Source organism: Oncorhynchus clarkii, chromosome 22 (assembly GCF_045791955.1).
Source record: "Oncorhynchus clarkii lewisi isolate Uvic-CL-2024 chromosome 22, UVic_Ocla_1.0, whole genome shotgun sequence".
NCBI lineage: Eukaryota > Metazoa > Chordata > Actinopteri > Salmoniformes > Salmonidae > Oncorhynchus > Oncorhynchus clarkii.
This window is the reverse complement of record NC_092168.1, coordinates 39,950,545-39,967,919: the sequence shown is the minus strand read 5'-3', so window position 1 is coordinate 39,967,919 and position 17,375 is coordinate 39,950,545. Positions and strand designations below refer to the sequence as shown.

Below are 17,375 nucleotides of genomic sequence, written 5' to 3'. Positions count from 1 at the left end.
TGCTTTGGTGCGAAAAGGGCAAATCACTTCACAAAATAGATGGCATCATGAGGATGGAAATCTATGTGGATATATTGAAGTAGCATCAAGACATCAGTCAGGAAGTTAAAGCTTTGTCTCAAATGGGTCTTCCAAATGGACAATGACCCCAAGCATACTTCCAAAGTTATGGCAAAATGGCTTAAGGACAACAAAGTCAAGGTATTGGAGTGGCCATCACAAAGCCCTGACCTCAATCCTATAGAACATTTGTGGGCAGAACTGATAAAGTGTGTGCGAGCAAGGAGGCCTACAAACCTGAGTCAGTTACACCAGCTCTGTCAGGAGGAATGGGCCACAATTCACCCAACTTATTGTGGGAAGCTTGTGGAAGGCTACCCGAAACGTTTGACCCAAGTTAAACAATTTAACGGCAATGCTACCAAATCTAATTGAGTGTATGTAAACTTCTGACCCACTGGGAATTTGATGAAAGAAATAAAAGCTGAAATAAATCAGTCTCTACTATTATTCTGACATTTCACATTCTTAAAATAAAGTGATGATCCTAACTGACCTAAAACAGGGAATTTTTATGGGATTAAATGTCAGGAATTGTGAAAAACTGAGTTTAAATGTATTTGGCTAAGGTGTATGTAAACTTCCAACGTCAACTGTGTATATCTATATAGAATATGTAGGATAGAATGGTATATGTTTAGCAATAGTTAAATACGATAGGCCTTGACTAGAATACAGTACATACATATGAAGTGAGTGAAACAGTATGTAGACATGATTAAAGTGACCAGTGTTCCATGTCTTTTTACTGTACATAGGCAGCAGCCTCCAAAGTGAAGGGTTGAGTAACCGGGTGGTAGCCGGCTAGTGACAGTGACTAAAGTTCAGGGCAGGGTACTGCGCGGGGCCGGGTAGTGGTGACTATTCAACAGGCTGATGGCTTTGAGATAGAAGCTGTTTAGAAGAGAGATCAGTCTCTCGGTCCCAGCTTTGATGCACCTGTTCTGACCTCGCCTTCTGGATGGTAGCGGGGTGAACAGGCCATGTCTTGCGTGGCTGAGTTTCTTGATTATATTTTTGGCCTTCCTGTTACACTGGGTGCTGAAGATGTCATTGAGGGCCCTCTGGAGAGCCCTGCGATTGCGAACGGTGCAGGTGCCGAACCAGGCAGGGATATAGCCCTTGTTGTCTCTCCGTTGTTGGTAATCACTACTGTTGTCGTCTGCGTTGAAGACGTGTGTGCCCATGCGGTCATGGGTGAACAGGGAGTTCAGGAGGGGGCTGAGCACGCACCCTTGTGGGGCCATTGTGTTGAGGATCAACGTAGTGGAGGTGTTGTTGCCTACCTTCTCCACCTAGGGGGCGGCCCGTCAGAAAGTCCAGGACCCAGTTGCACAGGGTGGGGTTCAGACCCAGGGCCTCAAGCTTAATCATGAGCTTGGAGGGTACTATGGTGTTGAAGACGGTGCTTTAGTCTATGCATAGCATTCTTGCGTAGGTATTCCTTTTGTCCAGAATAGAGGTCAACCGACAATTGGTAATCGGCATTTCGGACACCGATTTTGGCCGATTACATTGCACTCAACGAGGAGACTGCGTGGCAGGCTGACTGCGAGTGCAGCAAGAAGCCAAGGTAAGTTGCAAGCTAGCATCAAACTTACAGTGGGGCAAAAAAGTATTGTCAGCCACCAATTGTGCAAGTTCTCCCACTTAAAAAGATGAGAGGCCTGTAATTTTCATCATAGGTACACTTCAACTATGACAGACAAAATTAGAAAAAAAAATCCAGAAAACCACATTGTAGGATTTTTTATGAATTTATTTGCAAATTATGGTGGAAAATGAGTATTTGGTCAATAACAAAAGTTTATCTCAATAGATTGAGTGAACAAAAGTAGCAGTCCTTTCACGACTTAACTAAAAAGGCTTCAGGATGTTACTCTGATGTTGATCACAAGGCAATGAACAGCACTTAGTTGTCTTTGTTGTCAACTTTATTATATTACAGGCCCAGTGTTCTAGTCTTCTTCCCAGTATACCACTTTAACCACAGAACTGTGGTCTGATTGCGTTCTCCTCCAACCCTCTACAGGCTGACCTGTGTGTCCCTCGCCTGAACGAAGGTGACCAGGTGGTTCTGATCAACGGTCGAGACATCTCGGAGCACACTCACGACCAGGTGGTCATGTTCATCAAGGCCAGCTGTGAGAGCCACTCAGGAGAGCTCATCTTATTGGTCAGGCCCAATGGTGAGGAGAGGGCTCTGATTGGTGACTAAGTAATCTCCTTGGGTTTACTACATTTAACATTTATGCCATTTAGCAGATGTTCTTATCCAGAGCGACTTACAGTAAGTAGTAATTGCATACTTTTTCCATACTAGAGCGCCATGCTCTACCAACTGAGCTGCACGGGACCACTATTGAAATGTGCAGTTAAAACAGGCCAAATCATTACGATATAGGTAGAAGAACAAGGGACATCAAACAAAAGAGGCTACCTTCCAATATCCACACTAGCGTATAGCATTCCAGTTAGAATCCAATACCTAATACATTGCTTATTTTTAAGTGGTATGCTGGTGTGAATATTGAAACAGAGCAGAGCCTAATACTTGTTAAAGTAATAATAAGAGATGCTATTGTTCTACACTATTCTAACTAACTGTGTTACTTCCTTCCCTGTCTCTCCAGCCATCTATGACATGGTGGAGGAGAAGCAGGAGACTGAGCCAGACTTCCAGTACATCCCAGAGAAGTGTCCCCAGGACCCCAGTCAGCTGGACCAGGACGCCTGGAGGGACTCCATGAACACCCTGAAGGAGGGTCTGGTCAGCGGGGAAGTACTAGCCCAGTTTGATGTGAGTCGGTCCTCACCTCATTTATAAATGTAAAGATTTTTTTTGTGTGTCTTTTCTGAGGTGACTGGAAATGTGGCGAGAGCAATAGCTCCCCCTAGTTTGTGAACTATTGTTTTCACCTCATTGAGGTCACGAAGGAGGTTACCACTTTCTGGAGGGAAATGTTGCCCAGGACTGGTGTTACATAAGTTCTACAGTATCAGCTTTATTGCTGTGATTTACTGTGCCCTCCAAGTGCAGGGTGATGCCCCTCACAGAGACCCCCATAACTTCTAGGTTATGGCACATAAGACAACTACTATAACACCTGTTACTGTGTGAGGAATAATCGCCAAGTAGTTAACTTTATTTATTTAATTGATATTTTTACCCCCTTTTTCTCCCCAATTTCCATCTTGTCTGTTCACTACAACTCCCCCAACGGACTCGGGTGGCGAAGGTCGAGTCATGCATCCTCCGAAACAAGACCCGCCAAAGCGCTTCTTAACACCCGCCCGCTTAACCTCCGCACCAATGTGTCGGAGGAAACACAGTTTAACTGACAACCGAGGTCAGCCTGCAGGCGCCCGGCCCGCCACAAGGAGTTGCTAGAGTGCGATGAGCCAACGTTCAGACATTGCAGGCGTTCTGATTCTGAACGTTCAGACATAGCAGGCGTTCTGATTCTGAATGTTCAGACATTGCAGGCGTTCTGATTCTGAACGTTCAGACATAGCAGGCGTTCTGATTCTGAACGTTCAGACATAGCAGGCGTTCTGATTCTGAATGTTCAGACATTGCAGGCGTTCTGATTCTGAACGTTCAGACATAGCAGGCGTTCTGATTCTGAATGTTTAGACATAGCAGGCGTTCTGATTCTGAACGTTCAGACATAGCAGGCGTTCTGATTCTGAATGTTCAGACATTGCAGGCGTTCTGATTCTGAACGTTCAGACATAGCAGGCGTTCTGATTGTGAACGTTCAGACATAGCAGGCGTTCTGATTGTGGACGTTCAGACATAGCAGGCGTTCTGATTGTGAACGTTCAGACATAGCAGGTGTTCTGATTCTGAATGTTCAGACAACAGGCGTTCTGATTGTGAACGTTCAGACATAGCAGGCGTTCTGATTCTGAATGTTCAGACATAACAGGCGTTTTGATTCTGAACGTTCAGACATAGCAGGTGTTCTGATTCTGAATGTTCAGACATAACAGGCGTTTTGATTCTGAACGTTCAGACATAGCAGGTGTTCTGATTCTGAACGTTCAGACATAGCAGGCGTTCTGATTCTGATTCTGAACGTTCAGACATAGCAGGCTTTCTCCGTCTGTACATTTCATTTTTGATGCTTTGCTGAAATATCATGGTTCCTTGCTCCACATTTCTAAATGTATTGAGGGGGATAAAGAACGAGGTGCTTGTGTAGAGTTAAAGTCAGATTTGAGTTTACCAGTCAAGGTTTTTTTTCTCCTAACGCTTTTATTATTTTCTCACAGCAACTGTACCGGAAAAGTCCTGGAATGACAATGTTGTGTGCCAAATTACCTCAAAACATTTCCAAAAACCGCTACAGAGACATCTCACCCTGTGAGTATCACATCACACTACAGTCTCCTACACACAGTTGTCTTCATTTTTCTTAGTCTGTGTTAACAGACTGTGTTAACCCACCATTTCACACTCCTCTCCTCCTTTCTCTCTTCTCTCTCTCCCCTGTCTCCCCTGTCTCTCCCCTGTCTCTCTCTCCCCTATCTCTCTCTTCTCTCTCTCCCCTATCTCTCTCTTCTCTCTCTCCCCTGTCTCTCCTTCTCTCTCTTCTCTCTCTCCCCTGTCTCTCTCTTCTCTCTCTCCCCTGTCTCTCCCATCTCTCTCTCCCCTGTCTCTCTCTTCTCTCTCTCCCCTGTCTCTCTCTTCTCTCTCTTCTCTCTCTCCCCTGTCTCTCCTTCTCTTTCCTTTTTAGATGACGCTACACGGGTCATTCTGAAAAGCACAGATGACTACATCAATGCAAATTACATCAACGTGAGTTTCTCTAACCTCCTCCCTCATCACATATGCTGTTCGCCTCAGTCCACCCACACTACCATAGGCTCTTTGTTCAGCAGGCCTAAAATAGACCTCTGTCGGCCAAGATGGAGGTGTAGTCTCCACTCCAAGGACTGGAAATGGACACATGCTCACATGCCCACACACTGTTGATCGTTAACAGCCCTACACGCAGGTCTTATTCTCCTCCCTGTACTCTAGATGGAGATCCCAGCATCCAGCCTGATCAACCGGTACATTGCGTGCCAGGGCCCGCTGCCCAACACATGCCCAGACTTCTGGCAGATGACCTGGGAGCAGAGCTCCTCCATGGTGGTCATGCTCACCACCCAGGTGGAGAGGGGACGGGTATGTACAGTAGGGTTAGACATGTACTGTATCCTCTCTGGGCCTCCAGGGAAAGGAGACAGGAGTTTTTCCTGAACAATGTAACCTAAGAAGGAAAAACTCCAGGCCCGAGTCATGCACTCAATATAAACAGGAGTTTTTCTGGAGTAAAGAAACATTTAATTGATCCTGTTTTTTTCTATCATGATGCCATACTAATCTGTGTCGGAGGTCTTATGTTGTTGCTCTGTGCCGACAGGTAAAGTGTCATCAGTACTGGCCCAACCCTGACAGCACTGCCTCGTACGGCCGCTTCCAGCTGGCCTGTCTCACCGAGGAGGGTAATTCTGCCTTCCTGGTCCGAGACATGACCCTGACTCACCTCGAGGTACATGACGCTCACAAGTCAGTGTTGTGTTTCCCAATGGACAGTGCTAATGCAATGACAACTATTTGGAAGTCAAAGTAAACTTAGCGAAATGGTGGATCACAGCTAAAAAACAGATTCAAAGCGTTAGGAACACAGCATTGGAACTATCGCTTTCAGCCTTTAAAAGAGTTGGCATGGTGACTTGTGTGGGCTGTTCTTTTTCGGCCTTGTGCGGTGCACCTACGGTGGATCATCATGTTGCCATGGGGACCAGCAGCTACAGCCATGAGGCTTCCAGTATTAACATGCAGCCTGTGTGTGTTACCATAGCGACACTGATAGACGATGTTGAAAGGGCAAACACACATCCCATAATGGTTTTGATTAACCGTGCTGGTCTGGCTGTGCTCCACCATTTTCAGTGAGATGTCTCAGTGTGTGTCGGTGAGGTGTGTCGGTGAGGTGTCTCAGTGTGTGTCGGTGAGGTGTCTCAGTGTGTGTCGGTGAGGTGTCTCAGTGTGTGTCGTGGTGGGATGGTAATAAAGGGGGTGCAGAGCAGACAGTCTTTTTTTGTTTTTTGTTGTCATGGCAACATTGCACTGACTGTACTGTTGTGTGGTGACAGAGCGAGGAGGTCCGGGAGTTGACCCAGATCCAGTACGTGGCCTGGCCGGACCATGGCGTCCCCGATGACTCCATGGACTTCCTGGACTTTGTCAGCCTGGTGCGAAGCAAACGAGCCGGCAAGGATGAGCCCATGGTGGTCCACTGCAGGTAGGGAACATAATGCATGACACACATCCTTAGATGTATAGCAAGAAATGGTCTTATGTTTTCACTAAACAACTCATCACAGGATCCCTCGATCTGACCTCAGCCCTTGTGTCTCAACTACAGAGGCTACTCCTCTCCCTATTTGTGGAACTGTCTGACTGTTCTACTAGACTCCTACACACTGCTGTAGTACACAGCCCAGTGGAACTGTCTGAATGTTCTACTAGACTCCTACACACTGCTGTAGTACACAGCCCAGTGGAGCTGTCTGACTGTTCTACTAGACTCCTACACACTAAACACTGCTATAGTACACAGCCCAGCAGCCCAGAACACTCCAGGTAGAACACCTACACACTGCTATAGTACACAGCCCAGCAGCCCAGAACACTGACTCAGCTAATACATGTCTCAACAACACACTGGAATGTATTTCATGTATAGAGCCCAGGGATTGGGAGATTTCTGGATTCGAATCTGGACTTCATTCCATAAACCCATCTTTGTGTGTTGCTATACGCCAGAAAAATAATTATCCACTGATTTAACCCTCTAGAGTCTAAGCCGCAGGGGGTTCTACTGAGTTAACATATGGAAGTGTTTTAAGATGGTCATACCATGGATCATTTAGCTATTTTATATTTTAGGACCCCTTCAGGTATAAACAAATATATTTTCATGTTTTTTTGTTAGGTAAAACATTGAATTTGGCCTTACTGCTATTAGCCCAAGCATTGAATAACAGATTCACTACATGGAATAACACATTGTCCCCCAGAACATCTAAAGGAAGTTTGTTCTGAAGTGTCTGTTCTGTATCTGAGAGATACAAGATAGATCTGGAAACTATTGTATTTATTTTGACACATATTTTTTTTTTAGGCGCTAAACTACTTCCATACACTTTTTTTACTGGTACCCGGTAACCTTCAGGCAAGTCTTGAGGCTTGTGGGGGCGGAGTAGAGAAAAACAACAGAGACTCACCTTTCCGTAGAGGGGTCATAATAGTTTGTGGGCCATACCGTTCAGATCCTACAGCCGTTCTCTTGAGAAGACCGATTTTCGGGATGTCTCATGGTCTAACAAACACCACTAGCTCTGTCTACTTTCACTGCAGATGTAGCAGACTGATTTTCGGGATGTCTCATGGTCTGACAAACACCACTAGCTCTGCCTCTTTTCACTGCAGATGTAGAAGACTGATTTTCGGGATGTCTCATGGTCTGACAAACACCACTAGCTCTGCCTCCTTTCACTGCAGATGTAGAAGACTGATTTTCGGGATGTCTCATGGTCTAGCAAACACCACTAGCTCTGCCACCTTTCACTGCAGATGTAGAAGACTGATTTTCGGGATGTCTCATGGTCTGACAAACACCACTAGCTCTGCCTCCTTTCACTGCAGATGTAGAAGACTGATTTTCGGGATGTCTCATGGTCTGACAAACACCACTAGCTCTGCCTCCTTTCACTGCAGATGTAGAAGACTGATTTTCGGGATGTCTCATGGTCTAACAAACACCACTAGCCCTGCCACCTTTCACTGCAGATGTAGAAGACTGATTTTCGGGATGTCTCATGGTCTGACAAGCACCACTAGCTCTGCCTCCTTTCACTGCAGATGTAGAAGACTGATTTTCAGGATGTCTCATGGTCTAACAAACACCACTAGCTCTGCCACCTTTCACTGCAGATGTAGAATACTGATTTTCGGGATGTCTCATGGTCTAACAAACACCACTAGCTCTGCCACCTTTCACTGCAGATGTAGAAGACTGATTTTCGGGATGTCTCATGGTCTAACAAACACCACTAGCTCTGCCTCCTTTCACTGCAGATGTAGAAGACTGATTTTCGGGATGTCTCATGGTCTAACAAACACCACTAGCTCTGCCTCCTTTCACTGCAGATGTAGAAGACTGATTTTCGGGATGTCTCATGGTCTAACAAACACCACTAGCTCTGCCTCCTTTCACTGCAGATGTAGAAGACTGATTTCGGCGGATACGGTGGATTGAGATACAGCCCATGCAGATATCTAATTTAAACAGACAGATTTTTATGTGGATTTTCTTACAATGCTCATTGGATTTCAGCGGGGCTGCGAAAATTGACTCGAGAGTTTTAAAAGGTAGCAATTATGTCATGAGTTTGTGAAACTTCTTCCTCCGCCCCCCTTCCCTCCTCTCCCCTTCTCTCCCGCTTGTGTGTCATCACTCAGCGCAGGGATTGGCCGAACGGGAGTTCTCATCACCATGGAGACAGCGTTGTGCCTGATGGAGTGCAGTCAGCCCATCTATCCATTAGACATAGTCAGAACCATGAGGGACCAGAGAGCCATGATGATTCAGACACCTGTAAGTCCTCCTTTCTTTTCTTCATCCTCCTTTTCTAACCTTCTATTAATCATCCTTCTCTCTCTCACTCTCACTCACTCACTCACTCACTCACTCACTCTCTCTCTCTCTCTCTCTCTCAATTCAAGGGCTTTATTGGCATGGGAAACATGTGTTAACATTGCCAAAGCAAGTGAGCTAGATAATATATAAAGTGAATTAAACAATAAAAATTAACAGTAAACATTACACATACAGAAGTTTCAAAAACAATAAAGACATTACAAATGTCATATTATATATATATATATATATACAGTGTTTTAACAATGTACAAATGGTTAAAGGACACAAGATAAAATAAATAAGCATAAATATGGGTTCTATTTACAATGGTGTTTGTTCTTCACTGGTTGCCCTTTTCTTGTGGCAACAGGTCATAAATCTTGCTGCTGTGATGGCACACTGTGGAATTTCACCCAGTAGATATGGGAGTTTATCAAAATTGGATTTGTTTTCAAATTCTTTGTGGATCTGTGTAATCTGAGGGAAATATGTCTCTAACATTGGGCAGGAGGTTAGGAAGTGCAGCTCAGTTTCCACCTCATTTTGTGGGCGGTGAGCACATAGCCTGTCTTCTCTTGAGAGCCATGTCTGCCTACGGCGGCCTTTCTCAATAGCAAGGCTATGCTCACTGAGTCTGTACATAGTCTGTACAAAGCTTTCCTTAATTCTGGGTCAGTCACAGTGGTCAGGTATTCTGCCACTGTGTACTCTCTGTGTAGGGCCAAATAGCGTTCTAGTTTGCTCTGTTTTTTTGTTAATTCTTTCCAATGTGTCAAGTAATTATCTTTTTGTTTTCTCATGATTTGGTTGGGTCTAATTGTGCTGCTGTCCTGGGGCTCTGGAGGGTGTGTTTGTGAACAGAGCCCCAGGACCAGCTTGCTTAGGTGACTCTTCTCCAGGTTCATCTCTCTGTAGGTGATGGCTTTGTTATGGAAGGTTTGGGAATCGCTTCCTTTTAGGTGGTTATAGAATTTAACGGCTCTTTTCTGGATTTTGATAATTAGTGGGTATCGGCCTAATTCTGCTCTGCATGCATTATTTGGTGTTCTACGTTGTACACGGAGGATATTTTTGCAGAATTCTGCGTGCAGAGTCTCAATTTGGTGTTTGTCCCATTTTGTGAAGTCTTGGTTGGTGAGCGGACCCCAGACCTTACAACCATAAAGGGCAATGGGCTCTATGACTGATTCAAGTATTTTTTGCCAAATCTTAATTGGTATGTTGAAATTTATGTTCCTTTTGATGGCATAGAATGCTCTTCTTGCCTTGTCTCTCAGATCGTTCACAGCTTTGTGGAAGTTACCTGTGGCGCTGATGTTACCTGTGGCGCTGATGTCTCTCTCTCTCTCTCTCTAGTTCTCTCTCTCTCTCTCTCTAGTTCTCTCTCTCTAGTTCTCTCTCTCTCTCTCTAGTTCTCTCTCTAGTTCTCTCTCTCTCTCTCTCTCTCTCTCTCTCTAGTTCTCTCTCTCTCTCTCCTAGTTCTCTCTCTCTCTCTCCTAGTTCTCTCTCTCTCTCTCTCCTAGTTCTCTCTCTCTCTCTCTCTCTAGTTCTCTCTCTCTCTAGTTCTCTCTCTCTCCTAGTTCTCTCTCTCTCTAGTTCTCTCTCTCTCTCTCTAGTTCTCTCTCTCTCTCTAGTTCTCTCTCTCTCTCTCTAGTTCTCTCTCTCTCTAGTTCTCTCTCTCTCTAGTTCTCTCTCTCTCTCTCTAGTTCTCTCTCTCTCTCTCTCTCTCGTTCTCTCTCTCTCTCGTTCTCTCTCTCTCTCGTTCTCGTTCTCTCTCTCTCTCTCTCTCTCTCTCTCTCTCTCTCTCTCTCTCTCTCTCTCTCGTTCTCTCTCTCTCTCTCTCTCTCTCTCTCTCTAGTTCTCTCTCTCTCTAGTTCTCTCTCTCCCTCTCTCTCTCTCTCTCTCTAGCTCTCTCTCCCTCTCTCTCTAGAGTTCTCTCTCTCTCTCTAGTTATCTCTCTCTAGTTCTCTCTCTCTAGTTCTCTCTCTCTAGTTCTCTCTCTCTCTCTCTCTCTCTCTCTCTCTAGTTCTCTCCATCTTCCTCTCTCTTTACCCGTTCTCTTTTCCTCCTCACGCTCTCTTCTTCCTTCTCCTTTTCTGGGCAAGATGGCTCCCTTTAGCCTCTGAAGACAACCGAAGCAATCTGTGTTAGTGTGTTAAGTAATACCAGATGGAGCACAGTGTAGAATAGAACAGTGTTACTACCTGAAAGGAGAGGGTCATCCTACTAGGAATATGTTTTATTCATCCTTGTTGTATTGTCAGTGGTAGACTTTCCATTGTTACAGTCTACCAGTGATAATCTCTTGTGCCATGAGAATTCCATTGTCTCTCCAGATTCCCATTTTTAGACTAGGTGTAAGGATTTTGTTTCGTGCCCTCGCTGGGTTCTCTGGTATTGAGTCTGGGCTACAGTATAATACCGTATATACATTGAGCTCAAAGTATTGGGACAGAGACACATTCTTTGTTGTTTTGGCTCTATACTTCAGCACTTTAGATTTGAAATGATACAATGACGTTAAAGTGACGACTGTCCTCTTTAATTTGAGGGTATTTTCATCCATATCGGTGTGAACCGTTTAGAAATCACAGCACATTTTGTACAACATCCACCCATTTTAGGGGACCAAATGTATGGGAACAAATTTGCTTACATTCGTATTTAACAGGGTATGTGAGTGGAGTTGAGCGGTTTGAAATCCCTCTCATCGCTCATGGGAGCGGTGCGTGCTCATGGGAGCGGTGCGTGCTCATGGGAGCGGTGCTTGCTCATGGGAGCGGTGCTTGCTCATGGGAGCGGTGCTTGCTCATGGGAGCGCTGCGTGCTCATGAGAGCGCTGCGTGGTCATGGGAGCGCTGCGTGCTCATGGGAGATGGGAGCGCTGCGTGCTCATGGGAGCGCTGCGTGCTCATGGGAGCGCTGCGTGCACACCGATTGCTCCACGTCCTTTCCAAAATCACTCCATTCATTAAAATCACCATTTAACCAACACCCCATCTATTTTTGTGACGACCTGGACCTACCATTTGCTTTTGTAGTATTGAAACCAAACCATATGATTTGAATGAAAAGTATTATAATAAACAACAGGAAAAGGGGACTAAGAAGCGTTCATCATTACAAATAGGCTACATGTCGTATTAAACATCATTATAAACACTCTGAATAGGAGCCAGACAGGGAGCCTAAGAAGGAACAAAAATGAATTATTTAGGCCATATTATTTAAATTATTTCAAGGCTATAGCCTACAAATAAATACATTTGTGAATGCGACACACTAGGCTGGTAGGGACATAACGCGCTCAGAATTTAATCAACATTTTGTTGTATTCAATCATTATAGTCTATAAATGGCACATATAGGCTGGGACTTACTTAGAATGAAATGCATATTACATTAAAAATGCCTTATTAGGCTCCATCTACAGTGCCTTTTGAATTCGTTTTTAGAAACATGAGTTTAGCCAGAGTCTCATGCGATGGTACTCTGAGAGCAGGCCAGCACCAGTGAATACCCTCTCAGTGCTTGCAGAGCCACTGCGGATGCTGAACACCCTTTGGGCCACTCTTGCCAGACTGGGCAGGGATGTGTCGTTTTTGATATTATTTTTGTAATATTTTTTCTGTTTGTATGCCTAAAGGGTTTTAGTTCAAACAACCCTATTAAAACGGAAAGGTTCTTGAAAGGGGTAATAGACCCTTTATTTCTTCATATACTCATATACATTCCCAAACGAGAGACCGTGGATTGATGGCAGCATTCGCGCAAAACTGAAAGCGCGAACCACTACTTTTAACCAGGGCAAGGTGACCGGAAACATGACCGAATACAAACAGTGTAGCTATTCCCTCCGCAAGGCAATCAAACAAGCTAGGTGTCAGTATAGAGACAAAGTAGAGTCGCAATTCAATGGCTCAGACACAAGAGGTACGTGGCAGGGTCTACAGTCAATCACGGATTACAAAAAGAAAACCAGCCCCGTCACGGACCAGGATGTCTTGCTCCCAAACAGACTAAACTTTGAGGACAATACAGTGCCTCTGACACGGCCCGCTACCAAAACCTGCGGACTCTCCTTCACTGCAGCCGACGTGAGTAAAACATTTAAACGTGTTAACCCTCGCAATGCTGCAGGCCCAGACGGCATCCCCCGCCGCGTCCTCAGAGCATGCGCAGACCAGCTGGCTGGTGTGTTTACGGACATATTCAATCAATCCTTATCCCAGTCTGCTGTTCCCACATGCTTCAAGAGGGCCACCATTGTTCCTGTTCCCAAGAAAGCTAAGGTAACTGAGCTAAACGACTACCGCCCCGTAGCACTCACTTCCGTCATCATGAAGTGCTTTGAGAGACTAGTCAAGGACCATATCACCTCCACCCTACCTGACACCCTAGACCCACTCCAATTTGCTTACCGCCCCAATAGGTCCACAGACGACGCAATCGCAACCACACTGCACACTGCCCTAACCCATCTGGACAAGAGGAATACCTATGTGAGAATGCTGTTCATCGACTACAGCTCAGCATTTAACACCATAGTACCCTCCAAACTCGTCATCAAGCTCGACCCCGCCCTGTGCAACTGGGTACGGGACTTCCTGACGGGCTGCCCCCAGGTGGTGAGGGTAGGTAACAACATCTCCACCCCGCTGATCCTCAACACTGGGGCCCCACAAGGGTGCATTCTCAGCCCTCTCCTGTACTCCCTGTTCACCCACGACTGCGTGGCCATGCAACGACAAGACTGTCTACAGGGAGGAGGTGAGGGCCCTCGGAGTTTGGTGTCAGGAAAATAACCTCACACTCAACGTCAACAAAACTAAGGAGATGATTGTGGACTTCAGGAAACAGCAGAGGGAGCACCCCCTTATCCACATCGACGGGACAGTAGTGGAGAGGGTAGTACGTTTTTTAAGTTCCTCGGCATACACATCACGGACAAACTGAATTGGTCCACCCACACAGACAGCGTTGTGAAGAAGGCGCAGCAGGGCCTCTTCAACCTCAGGAGGCTGAAGAAATTCAGCTTGTCACCAAAAGCACTTATACAGATGCACAATCGAGAGCATCCTGTCGGGCTGTATCACCGCCTGGTACGGCAACTGCTCTGCCCACAACCGTAAGGCTCTCCAGAGGGTAGTGAGGTCTGCACAACGCATCACAGGGGGCAAACTACCTGCCCTCCAGGACACCTACACCACCCGATGTCACAGGAATGCCATAAAGATCATCAAGGACAACAACCACCGAGCCACTGCCTGTTCACCCCTCTATCATCCAGAAGGCGAGGTCAGTACAAGTGCATCAAAGCTGGGACCGAGAGACTGAAAAACAGCTTCTATCTCAAGGCCATCAGACTGTTAAACAGCTACTCACTAACATTGAGTGGCTGCTGCCAACATACAGACTCAACTCCAGCCACTTTAATAATGGAAATTGATGTAAAAAATGTAGCAAAAATCTAGCCAAAGAGCCGTTTTACTGGTTGAAGTTCAAGTGTTACCTAATTATAATGCCGTTGATTTGCGATGTTGACACAAACATTATATTAAGCAGGACATTCATACGAGCCTTAAAATCCAATTATAATCCAAAAGCAGTGTGAAATGCACTCGTAAGCAACATGTAAATTAAGGTTTTTTTATTTTGCTATAAGAACAGAAGAACCCCTGTGTTCTGCCACCAACTTGTGTGCATTTCCCTCGTGCGGCAATGTTTGCAAACACAGGAAGGGGTCTATATGCCTATTGAGCCAAAATCAATGATGACCTATTGTGTATATATAATAGAATGAAAATGAACGAAACTTTTAAGAGATCTGATTTTTTGTTTATAAATACTTTGCTACAATGACACCCTTAGGTAGCTTCCCTCCTCGTTCCTTTCTGTTGGCATGTACACCTCATGCTTTCAGGATAGCCGTCTTTCCACAAGGATTCTTTAGTCACCGCATCTCCGCACTCCCTCTCTTGCTCTTGGTCCTCCTCATCTTTGTAAGTCACCTTTTATAAAAGATATTTAACATACTCCATGACAGTGTCTAAAGCAAGGGGCTATAGGGGCGGCAGGTAGCCTAGTGGTTAGAGCGTTGGACTAGTAACCGAAAGGTTGCAAAATCGAATCTCCGAGCTGACAAGGTAAAAATCTGTCGTTCTGCCTCTGACCAAGGCAGTTAACCCACTAGACCGTCATTGAAAATAAGAATTTGTTCTTAACTGATTTGCCTAGTTAAATAAAGATTACAAATATATGTATAAAAACCAGCAGCACACAAGTAAACAACAAATGCATGCTGGGCCGGGAAAAGCTCGTTAAGTGAGCGCTACTGGATCGGGCGAGAAGGCCCAGCTTTCAGTCAAATGGGGCAAGCTGCTCGCTCTGCTCCAGCTCCACTCACATACTCTGGTATTAAAGTAGTAAAAAGTGAAGTATTTGGTTCCATATTCAATCATAATGCTGCCGTGATTACGAATAATCCTGAATAAATCTTCAATAATGATGTGAGAAAGTTAGAAAGCTATTGACCCTGGTCAAAAGTAGTGCACTATATAGGGAATAGGGTGCCGTTTGGGAAGCACACTCTCTTCTCAGTCTCTGAAGAACTTCACATGAGTACAGTTTGGCCCCGTGCTCAGAACCAGGGTAGCGGGGGTAGAGAGGCTGCTGCAGCGGTAATTTCATTAGAATATGCTGAGCGCTAATGAGGCTAGGACACCCTCAGGGTCCGGGAGAAATAGGTGGAAGATAATGGCACTAGGGGAAAAGAGTGGGCTCCCTTTCTCCTGTCATGCACACTGAACTATGTGCGCGCACATGCATACACACACACACCCACACAACACACCCTTTTCTTAGTACACAGACACACACTGACATAAACACATATGTACATACGCGCAGACACATTTGCGACACACACCACTACATTACCCACCTCAGGGAAGTTTATTCACGCCTGGCTCCCTCTGTATCCCAATCACTGGCTGTCCTGGCTCCTTTGCTCATGCCTTGCCATTGGCTCCTAATGTTGTTGACATTCTCTTCCTTCCCCCTCTCTCTTTCTCTTCTGTGTCCTCAGAGCCAGTACAAGTTTGTGTGTGAAGCCATCTTGAGGGTCTATGAGGAAGGCCTGTTCAAACCCCTGAAGCCCACCCTTTACCAGAGAGAAGAAGAAAATGGAGGAGAAGCAGTAGGAGAGGAGGAGGAGGAGGAAGAAGAGGAGGAAGAGGATGTTAGCGTTAGTGTTAGCGCTAGTGTGACCAGTGTGACGAGTGAGACTAGCGCAACCAGCGATTGCCCTGAACCCTGACCCCTTTGACCTGACCTGGGTCAGCCCAGCGCCAGGGAGGTGGAGCCCTGGTTGCCATGCTTACCGCTATGGGCCGAGGAGAGAACAAAGCACTGTTGCACTTTACGCCGTCAAAAAACAAAAAACTGAAAGTCATGGACAAATGAATCCAGTGATGTTGAATAGGTACCGTTAGGGGTATTGTGTGTTCAGGGTTCATAAAAAAAAAAGACATTTAAAACATGGTGAAATTGCTGTAGTAGTGCCGTAAGTACAATGACTGGGCGGGGCTGTGAGAGAGGGAGTGTTGTTAAGAGTGATCGATAAGCCCCTCCAAATGAATCTGCCGCCTTTTCTTCTCTGTCCCTCCGGTCCAACAAGAGACGCCATATTTTTTTCAAATAATATTTATTGTGTTTTTAGTCTGTCCATTGAACAACGTGTATGTTAGAGTGAGTCTTAGCTTCAGGCATCCCAAATGAAATCATAGGTAGTAAACGTTGTCATTCTTTACTTTTTAATGAAAAAAAGTGGTTTAATTTATTATATATTTGAGCTTTTGACAAATTCAGACACTACACATCAGAGCACTTTGTGTCTACCCCTAGCTAACCTTGTGGCTGATGTGGCGCTAGGCCTTGGTTTTTGCATAGAATAAACATGGAGCCATTGATGGGCATTGATTGGCATGTTAAACTGTCTAGTTGGTCAACTTTTAGAGCTGTTTACTGTGTCAAGACAGGGGGACGATCTACTCTAAGCAATTTGACAAAGTCCACAGCCACTAAGGGGAGGCTCGACCGTAAAACAATCTTAAGTTACGTTCCTCTCTGTCTTTGTTCGTGTCTCTAAAGAATGTAGAGAATACCAAGAGCATCCAACCAATAATGATTAGAAACCCCACCTCCCCCCTTTTGACATATTTCAAATGGTAGTTCGTTTTTAAAACACATTATTGTTTATTGGAGATGATAATCACTTAGAATGTTTTAGGTACAAATTACTGGGAATTTACCCAACACAGTTATGGCATGCTTCACTCAAACATCCCGCAACAAGAGGTGTCCTTCTTTTCACACTGGTTCAACTGTGTTCACATTGTCATCAGCTCTTGTATTGGAGTTATCAGCATCCCGCAACAAGAGGTGTCCTTCTTTTCACACTGGTTCAACTGTGTCCACATTGTCATCAGCTCTTGTATTGGAGTTATCAGCATCCCGCAACAAGAGGTGTCCTTCTTTTCACACTGGTTCAACTGTGTTCACATTGTCATCAGCTCTTGTATTGGAGTTATCAGCATCCCGCAACAAGAGGTG

General features: G+C 45.3%; 1 protein-coding gene across 3 annotated transcripts in view; it reads left to right on the top strand.

Annotated features, from left to right (window-relative positions):
- The window catches only part of LOC139380896 (tyrosine-protein phosphatase non-receptor type 4-like), a 97,362-nt gene extending 80,242 nt beyond the window's left edge, over window positions 1-17,120 (top strand). For 2 of the 3 annotated variants that reach the window (XM_071124050.1, XM_071124049.1), the window contains exons 19-27: window positions 2,093-2,249; window positions 2,694-2,860; window positions 4,339-4,429; window positions 4,803-4,864; window positions 5,090-5,236; window positions 5,475-5,603; window positions 6,211-6,359; window positions 8,582-8,717; window positions 15,850-17,120. In XM_071124050.1, the coding sequence (XP_070980151.1) occupies window positions 2,093-2,249; window positions 2,694-2,860; window positions 4,339-4,429; window positions 4,803-4,864; window positions 5,090-5,236; window positions 5,475-5,603; window positions 6,211-6,359; window positions 8,582-8,717; window positions 15,850-16,080 (1,269 nt within the window). In that variant the 3' untranslated portion in view covers window positions 16,081-17,120. Of the gene's footprint in view, window positions 1-2,092; window positions 2,250-2,693; window positions 2,861-4,338; window positions 4,430-4,802; window positions 4,865-5,089; window positions 5,237-5,474; window positions 5,604-6,210; window positions 6,364-8,581; window positions 8,718-15,849 lie in introns of those variants that run through there. The other variant, XM_071124051.1, reaches the window with a different exon arrangement.
- Window positions 17,121-17,375: the final 255 nt, after the last annotated feature.